The sequence below is a fragment of the Rutidosis leptorrhynchoides genome, chromosome 2, assembly GCF_046630445.1.
Source record: "Rutidosis leptorrhynchoides isolate AG116_Rl617_1_P2 chromosome 2, CSIRO_AGI_Rlap_v1, whole genome shotgun sequence".
In the NCBI taxonomy this organism is placed as follows: Eukaryota; Viridiplantae; Streptophyta; class Magnoliopsida; order Asterales; family Asteraceae; genus Rutidosis; species Rutidosis leptorrhynchoides.
Genome location: NC_092334.1, coordinates 213,638,853 through 213,648,548, shown reverse-complemented (window position 1 = coordinate 213,648,548; position 9,696 = coordinate 213,638,853). Strand labels below are relative to the sequence as shown.

At 35.2% G+C, this 9,696-nt stretch overlaps 1 protein-coding gene across 1 annotated transcript; it reads right to left on the bottom strand.

Moving 5' to 3' along the window:
• Positions 1-4,964: 4,964 nt before the first annotated feature.
• Positions 4,965-8,108, bottom strand: LOC139891679 (vesicle transport protein GOT1-like). Its single transcript, XM_071874663.1, has 7 exons — positions 7,955-8,108; positions 7,422-7,522; positions 6,386-6,477; positions 6,193-6,273; positions 6,013-6,110; positions 5,718-5,799; positions 4,965-5,213 (listed from the first exon to the last, which is right to left on the bottom strand). The coding sequence occupies exons 2-7, from the start codon at positions 7,450-7,452 to the stop codon at positions 5,175-5,177; spliced, it is 423 nt and encodes a 140-aa protein (XP_071730764.1). The 5' UTR covers positions 7,453-7,522; positions 7,955-8,108; the 3' UTR covers positions 4,965-5,174.
• Between the last annotated feature and the right edge of the window lie 1,588 nt (positions 8,109-9,696).

Here is a 9,696-nt window from a genome sequence, read left to right as displayed (position 1 = left end):
CAAAAATTAACAAATCCAAGTTGAAGTGCACAAAGTGTGGTAAAAAGAGACACACAATTGATCAGTGTTTCAAAATCTAAGGGTATCCAGAGTGGTGGAATGATGGTCACAAAAAGGGAACGGCTGCAACCACCGTGGGCCATCAAGAGATCACCAACAACGGCGGTCATCAAGTTAACAAACCCGATGGTGTGGGATTTGCAGCAACCGTTCATGGAGGAGCAGAGATAGCCACCAATTCATCAAACGATGGTACCCTTTCTTCTTCCTCTCTTTGTAAGAATAAATTTAAATGTGATAGATTAAGAGAGGAACGTAACCCTAATTTGAGAAAATCCCCAATTAAACCTGATCGTATCAGGTATGGGGACAACACTTGGGCTGAGTTGTTTAATGGACCAATACAAGAGATTAAACAGCCCACTATTAATAGTACAAAAGTTGGGCTCATTAAACAACCTAAAGATAATACACTTAAATGTGGTACTGGCCTGTTAAAAGGGGATAACATGTCTGTTGGGCCCACGAAATAGATTGGGCCTAAAAGATCTGGTTGGACTAAATATAAAGGATCTAAAATTAGAAAAGAACTTGGTAACCTTAAAACCAAGATGACTATTCCGTGTCAAAACACTTACTCTGTTTTAGAGAAAATACAAGAAAATGATGTTCTTTCTAAAACAAATGTCGTATCAAATAATTCTAAATTAACGTCTTGGATACTTGATTGTGGGGCCACTGAAATGATGACATTTGATGAAAAAGATATTGTTTTTAAAACGAAACCTAGGAAAAATAAAGTACAAACGGCCAATGGGGAAATTATACATGTTAAAAATGGTGGAACAATTGAAATTTCTCCGAAAATTAAATTACCTAATTGCCTATATATTCCAGCTTTGTCTCATAAGCTGTTATCGGTAAGTCATGTTACAAAAGAATTAAACTGCAAAGTCCTATTATATCCGACTTTCTGCATCTTGCAGGACATCCGGACAGGACTGTTAAACCCAGTAGTACTAGAAAGGATGTACCTTTTGCTCTTATTCACTCTGATGTATGGGGTCCTGCTCGGGTTAATGGGGGAAAAAATTAGCGGTATTTTGTCTTATTTATTGATGACCATACCCGTATGACTTGAATTTATTTTTTAACAAACAAATCGAAGGTTTTTGAGAAATTCTCCCAATTTTATAAGATGATTAAGACACAATTTAATAAGGGTATACAAATTCTAAGATCCGACAATGGAGGGGAATTCGTTAATAATTCAATGAAACTTTTTTGCGAAAATAACGGGATAATCCATCAAACCTCATGTGCTCATACACCCGAACAAAATGGAGTAGCCGAAAGAAAAAATCAGTTACTCTTGAAAATGACACGAGCTTTATCAATCGAATCTAAAGTCCCAAAAAGTTTTTGGCCCGAAGCTCTTGCTTCCGCTACCTACCTTATTAATCGTCTACCTACTAAAGTTTTGAGCACAAAAACTCTGAAAGATACTCTTTCTCAATTTTACACACTTCCGACCTCATTTAGCATTGAACCTCGGATATTTGGGTGCTCGGTATTTGTTCATATTCCCAAAAATGAACGCACTAAACTTGACCCATGTGCAGAGAAATGTGTTATGGTTGGGTATGGAATAAATCAAAAAGGGTATAGTTGTTATAGTCCAAAAAGGCGTCATGTTTTTACTACAATGAACTGTGATTTTATCGAAACAGAATATTATTACAATACCCAACTCACGAGTGAGGGGGAGAAAGAGGATAATGACACTCTAAGTTGAGTACAATGGTCGCCAAATCCTGAAAATATTCAAACCAATACTCAAATCCCTGAAATCCCAATACCAACACCAAACCCCGAAACAAACCAAGATTCTGAACCAACCAAACTTCTACAACTAACCTCAAAACAAACCAAGATTCTGAACCAACCGAAACTTCCACAACTAATGAACCTACATTTTTGGAAGACCAACCTAATCCACCTCCCGACATTGACATTACCCCAAGTGAAACGTCACAAAAATATGTCCTACCAAAACGTGCCAATAGAGGTATACCTCCAAAGAGATACTCTCCAGAAAAAGAAGCTCAAAGGTCAAAATACCTCATTGCTAATATTGCTCAAGGAAACCTATCAAGCGAGGCACAAAAGTTCAATTCTGCCTTGTATTCTGAAAGAATTCCAACCACTATTGAACAAGCAGTTAAATATGAGAAATGAAAAAAGGCTATGGAAGAAGAAATAGATGCACTCAAGAAAAATGACACATGGGAAAAGTGTGTCATTCCTCAAGGAAAAAAACCCGTAGGATCTCGATGGGTATTTACGATAAAACGGAAACAAAATGGTACAATTGAAAGATACAAAGCCCGTCTTGTTGCTAAGGGATATACTCAAACTTATGAGGTTGATTATTCCGAGACTTTTTCTCCATTCGCAAAGATTGATACTATTCGAGTCCTCTTTTCTATCGCTGAAAATAAGGAATGGCCACTTCACCAATTTGACGTAAAGAATGTCTTCCTCCATGGCGAATTAAAAGAAGAGGTTTATATGGAAGCGCCTCCAGGATTTGCGGGAAACTTCAGTGATAGGGAAGTGTGTCGACTTAAAAAATCTTTATATGGGCTAAAACAATCTCCACGGGCTTGGTTTGGGAAATTTACGTTGTTTATGAAAAAATATGATTTTAAACAAAGTAATTCGGATCATACTCTTTTTCTAAAACGGAAGGATAATTTAATTACATGTTTAATAATTTATGTGGATGATATGATAATAACAGGAAATGATAAAGAAGAAATTTCTAATTTAAGAACAAATCTGTTTAAAAAATTTGAAATGAAAGATTTAGGCAAACTTAAATATTTTTTGGGAATTGAGGTCCTACGATCCCAACAGGGAATCTTATTTGTCAAAAGAAATATATTCTTGATCTTCTTGCAGAAACAAGAATGGTCGAATGCAAACCAGCGGATACTCCAATGATTCCAAATCAAAAGCTATACATGGAAGATGAGGCTAAGCTGATGGATAAAAGGAAATACCAAAGAATAGTGGGAAAATTAATCTACCTTGCTCACACCCGACCAGATATAGCACATGCAGTTGGAGTCGTAAGCCAATTTATGCATCAACCACAAGTTCATCACATGGATGTTGTAATGAGGATCATTAGATATCTGAAGAGAACACCCAGCCATGGAGTCTTGTTCACAAAGAATGGACACCAAGAGACTCAAATATATACTGACGCAAGTTGGGCGGGTGAAAAGGGTATCGAAGATCTACATCAGGTTTCTTTACAGTTGTTAGAGGAAATTTAGTAGCATGGAGAAGCAAGAAACAAAAGGTGGTTTCTTTATCAAGTGCTGAATCAGAATTTAGGGGGATAGCGAAAGGAGTAGTAGAAGCGTTATGGATTAAGAAACTTTTGACATAAATTGGGTTCCCTCCAAAAGAACCCATTCAAATCTTATGCGACAATGAAGTCGCCATTGCCATTTCAGAAAATCCGGTCCAACACGACCGAACTAAACATGTTGAGATCGATCGACATTTTATCAGAGAAAAGTTAGACCAGGAAATCATCTCCCTTCCATCAATTAGATCAGAAGACCAACTAGCCGACATCCGTACCAAATCTGTCAACGGGAGACTTTTCAACGATGTTCTTGGCAAGTTAAACATTAGAAATCCCACTGTTCAACTTGAGGGGGAGTGTTAGATTACAGCTATTTTTCAGAGTCAACAAAGTCAAATAACCCTTTTTTGGTTAGTTGACTTAGTGGGATCAGATTCAAAGCTCATCACTTCTCTTTTTTGGTTATTTGACAAAAGGGTCTACTAGATGCTAAGTTTAACGGGTCAAGCATGCAATCTAAAGTTGCAGTTTTCCTCAATTGTAATGGGGTTTGAAAAGCATGTTTGGAGCCTACCCATCTTAGGAAATTACTGTTAGATTTATTTTGTATATATTTCTTGTAAGATGAAAAACAGAAACACAATTCAGTTTACAATATCAATCAAAACAATCAATATTCAACCGATCATTTTTCTGTTATTCAATATTTTGTTTATCAAATCGACATGCAAGTGGCCTTACTATTGCGGAGTACTATAATTATATTGTTATACTCGTAATATTATTATAGTAACCTTATAGTTTCGTATAAGTATAACATATATTGAAAAATAACCTTTATCCCAGTAGCATGTTTAGAGGTATGTTTAGAGGTTGGGAGCTGTATTCTGTAATGTGATAAAGGCTCCGGAGTATAGAGTATTCATGACACCTTGCAAATGAAAGCAACTTGTTACAACCATTTATGTGTAATAACCGGATAATTCAGGGGTGTTTGGATGTAATCGCATATCACATCACGTACAACGTTAATGCAAAAAATGGTGAAACATTGACGTAAAAATGTTAAACGTGGGATGTAAACTGTAAACATAAAACTAAATACGTAAAACATAAAACATAAAGGTAAAACATACACATAAACATTAACGTAAAAAAACGTAAAACACTGAAGTAAAAAAAACACATTAGATTTAAATCGTAAACGTAAAACATTAACGTTTTTTAACATAAAACATTGACATTTAATAACGTAAAACTAAAACATAAAGTTATGTAAGCCTTAAGATGTAAACATTATTATTTGATGTCATTTTGGTCATTATAAACGTAAGCAGTAAATGTAAGTCTAAAGTACTCGTGCTATGTTAGAATCCGTGATAGTGATCAAATACATAGTATGACCAAAAAGAACAGTCTTGTGAAAATACAAAAGATACATTATAGGAGACGGTAGTATACATATATTACTTTAGTTTTAGGTTGTGTTAGATTGTCTTTTAATTAAGTGATTAGCATGCTGAGCCGTTGAACATTCTGCGCATTTGATAATGACCTCTGCATGAAAAATAATGTTGACCCACAATAAAACTTGGACAACGATGACGTACAAAATACTAAATACATTGAGAGATCTCTATACGGTAAAAAAAAAAATTACACTATCAAAATTTAAGTGAAAAAAAAAAAAAAAAAAAAAAAAAAAAATAGAACTTGATACGTTCATAGCCCTGATTAAATTTCATACAAAATCTGCCATCTTGCAGCATTTTTCACCAATCAAGATTTGTATTTATACAGGTACCCTTCTGCCACGGTAGCGATCAAGAAACTGTACAGGAGAAGTAAACTTCAATTAAAGCGACAAAATATGATAGGATTTAATATCAAACCATTCATAATATATAGGTTCAGTAGTTCGAAATTGGGTTTTTTCATCCACGCCTTGGAAAAAATGTGAAGAAATTCAAATGCAAATATGCAACAAGCCCAACAATAACATTTTGGTTACAAACCTCTCAACTCCTTTAATTTAGGAGATGAACCTAATATGGCTTTTGTATTACTTATAGTTAGTATTTAGTATTGGTAATTACATCACATTGAAGTTTTATCCCGGAACGGACACACAATATAAGTTGCACAAAAAAATCACTCATAGAGCAATCTTTAAAAATTTGGCTAGACAACGTAACAACACGCAAAACCAAAGTCCAGATTTGGAACATATGATATCAATTAGTACCGAATAAGATAATTGGTAAGTTTATTTCATGCATACGTAACGCAAATTGTATTTGACGTGCTCAATAACAAGTGAGAGAGAGGAACATACCGATCTAATGAAAGGCTGTTGGAACACCCAACCAATGACTGGTATTTTCTGCACAAAAACTGATAGTGTGGGCCAGAAACCACTGCAAACAATACCTCATAAGTATAAGTAACCAACTATAAATCCTATACACCAGTATAAAGTAGAGGTGGCAATTCAACCCATTAAATTTGATATGCAGCAATCTGGGTTATGTTTGATCTATAATGGGTCAAATGAGGCAAAACAGATCATCTAGGACAAACGCGTTAAATTTTGATAACGTCATTGGTTATGATTATAACAACGAACAAACCTGAATAGTATCACGAATCCATAAGTCTCTGCAGCCATTCCTATGACGGGCCATCCAATAATAACAAAGAAGAAGCCAATACCAAAAGAAATTGTGCCCTGCGCGAATCAAGACAAAATAAATAAAATCGAAAACACACAAAGATAACTAGCGGTCAGGTAACATAAAAGCGTTAGAAACCTTAACATTGGCGCGTTTCATGAAGAATAGCAAAGAGGACTTCACACCAATGGTCATCATCACTCCAGATATGAACAGGATCTAATTTATTACAACAAAAAGTTTGATGTTTACATTAATCATTGTAACCTTGACAATAAAGAAACATAAAAATCAAAAAATAATATAAATGTGACAGCACTGAAAGACCAACATTTCCGATGGCAAGTAAACCCTTGTCGAAGAAAAACATGATTCCCAGAAATGAGAAAAATACACCGAATCCAGTCAATCCCAGCCCGATCTCTGTTCCATCATACGACAAATTGTTTAACGAAACAACTTAAGGAAAAGAAAGTTTATACAAATGATAAAAGTGAATCCACATCAAAACAATCTATATGTATAACTCAGCTAACTTTAATTGACTAAACCTTGGAGGACATGTTTCTCAAGGGAGAGCAGAGCAGATTCACAAATCTTTCATACCAAAATGAATCCTACTAACGATCAAAACTTACTTTATATATTACTGTTTATTTTAAAGTCAACATCCTTATGAATCATTCCTTTTGTGCTTACAGTTAGATTCAGCTTGTGATAATCAAAACTTTATCACCAGGTACATATCAACTTATGAGTTCATTCTCAAACGACAAGTTATCTACTTGGTTTTCGAATATGCAAAACAAAAACATCATAACTCATCTTCAAATGATTGACAAACAAGTTGAAGAACTCATTCAGTGCACATTCAACGCACATTTAAAAATGCAAATATGCCATCTCTATCAACTAAGTTCTAATGATTATCCTAAACTATACGATATACATAGGGTATATTTGGCAAAACCAGCTGGTAGCTTTTAGTTGATAACTGCTAGCTTTTAACTGATAGCTGGTAGCTTTATATATGTATTTATTTGATTGGCATAGTAGCTGAAACTATTAAAATAAAGAGTAAATAACAAAAAGCTAGAAGCTAAAAGCTAAACGCTAGTTCTTATAGATTTTAGCTTTTTTCCTCACTCACAAAGCTTCAAGCTTTTGCAACCAAACGGAGTTTTATATTTGATATGAGCTTTTTCATAAAAGTTAAAAGCTCCAAAAGGCTCCAAAAAGCTTGTTGCCAAACACGACCATACTATACACATGAACGCGGCACTGTAAAATGCTAAACGTAAACACCAAATCATTATGCAACAATATAGATAAATTTAAAAAAAAAGAAAAAAAAAAAAAAAACTCACTTTTCCAATCATCCATCTCAAATCCAACCATTTTGCCTATTCAGATAAAAAAAAGGCTTCAAATGCCAAGCCAAATCAGATCGCCTTCAGGCCTCAGCAAACTGTTTCATGATCAAAACGAGTTGAAGTACAATCAATTTAGCACAAACTAATCAAATTACAATAGGCCCTGTTTGGCTCACAGAATCCACAGCGAAAATGGAATTGAATTTAGACGTGACGCGTGTCTAAATTCAACTCCAATTCCGCCGGAATCCCATTGGATTCCGTGAGCCAAACGGGGCCTAAATTCAACAAAATTAACAACATTTCCTACTAAACCCTATCAGATACAAGGCCGTGGATATCTAGGTTTTACTTGCGAGGAATCATGATCTATAAACCCTAGATTTCCATACTTCAAATCAGCACAAGAGAAAAATATCAAAATACTGATCTATTTAACAAGTTGACAACGATTTTGAATAGTGTGTGAAATCGGATATTTTAAATGATATGGAATAAGTTCGGAAGTACAGAATGTAAGAGATAACCTGTAAATGTATACAGCGTGAGTTGTGAGATTGAGGTCTGATAGAACAAAGGGAATGATATAGATAAAGTTATGGCGGAAGAGTGCGCGTTTTTGTGTGTGAAATTTGGGAGTTTTATTATTGATTATTGTTCAGTTTCATGAGGAATCAATTGACACGAGTCTGGATGATGCGTGGTTTTCCCAAATACCCTTTGTATCAGTTAAACGGTTAAATATTATTTTTGAACTATCTCAAAATAATAGTCTCGAAATAAGTTATCATTTCGACATTTAAACTAGTACCAAAATTATAGTTCCATCAAAAAAATGATCACCTTACCAATGATATACGGCCCAAAAAAATTGACTAGTTATAAAAAATGACTATTAAGAGCACTGGGAGTGGTGACTGAGCTCACTTGGCATATCAGGCCTGACTTGCTGAGTCAGAAAAAGTGAGGAGTGGTGACCTCTGTCAGTTAGGCATGTCAGTTTATATTTTTATTATTATTTTTATGATTTTAAATATAACATAAATGAATAAAATTATAAAGATTAACATAAATAGAATTAACTTCCATTAAAATAAAAATAAAACATTACAATTCCTAAAAAAAAAAAAATTACAATTCCTAAATAGAAAAAAAATTACAATTCCTATTTATTAAGAACAAATACGAAACGATTCAATTTCCACTTCGAAGCTTGGCCCAAATCGCCGCTTTCTTCGCTTGAAGAACCAATGCATTTTCTTCATCCATTCCCGCGGTAGACATTTGTAGTATTTTCAAATCAAAGTAACTAGTCATTGAATCAAAAGTGTTGCTTGCACTTTCATCAAACGAGGATCTTGCGGAAGCGGCGGAGCTCGAAGACGTCTTTTGTAATTTTTCATTTTCTTGATTTTCCGGGAGGTCGTGGTGTTGCATCCTCCCCATATAGCTCCGCATTTGGATTCTCTTCCGGTTCTTCCGGTTCCTCATCTAGATCACAATCATCCAAACTAATACAATCACGTTTGGTTGTTTTAAGTGGAGTCGGATTGTTCCACTTTTGCTTGTCTTTTAGGAATTCCCAATCTAGGTAATTGTTAAACTTCTTAAACGTCTCCACCTTGTATTGTGCATCACAACGTTCTTTGAAATTGACATCACCTTCACCACTACGTGGAACTCGTTTGAGACGACTCACGATTCCACCATACTTTCTGCAACATTCATTCATTTTTGTCCATTTGGAGGTCAACATATCCTTTGTTCGTTTGTAAGGTGGACCCCTAGAATGGTACTCATTCATAACCACGTTCCAAAACGAAGATGACTTTTGATCAATGCCTTGGTTTGGATCTTCAGAAGCCGCAATCCACGATTGAGCTAAACGTAGCTCATCTTCGGGTTCCCACAAGTACTCAGTTCGTCTTCTAGGTTGAGACGAATCGACCGCAACTTCTTCTCCTTTAGCCTTTGCTCTCGACTTGCGTTTTGGTGCTTGTGGTGTTTGTTGTGTTTGTTGAACTTGTGTTTGTTGTGTTTGTGGAACTTGTGATTGTTGTTGTTGTTGTTGCCACAACATAAACGCTTGTATTTGCTCAGGAGACATTTGTGGCAATGATTGTTATGAATTGGCAAAATTTGAAAAACCGAGATTAGCCTCACCACCACCACTAGCCGAACCTTGAGCCGATCCGGGTGAATAAGGTGAGAGTAGACTCCATTTGTGAATGATAATAATTTGACATTTTTTTTGAATGAGATTTGTGTT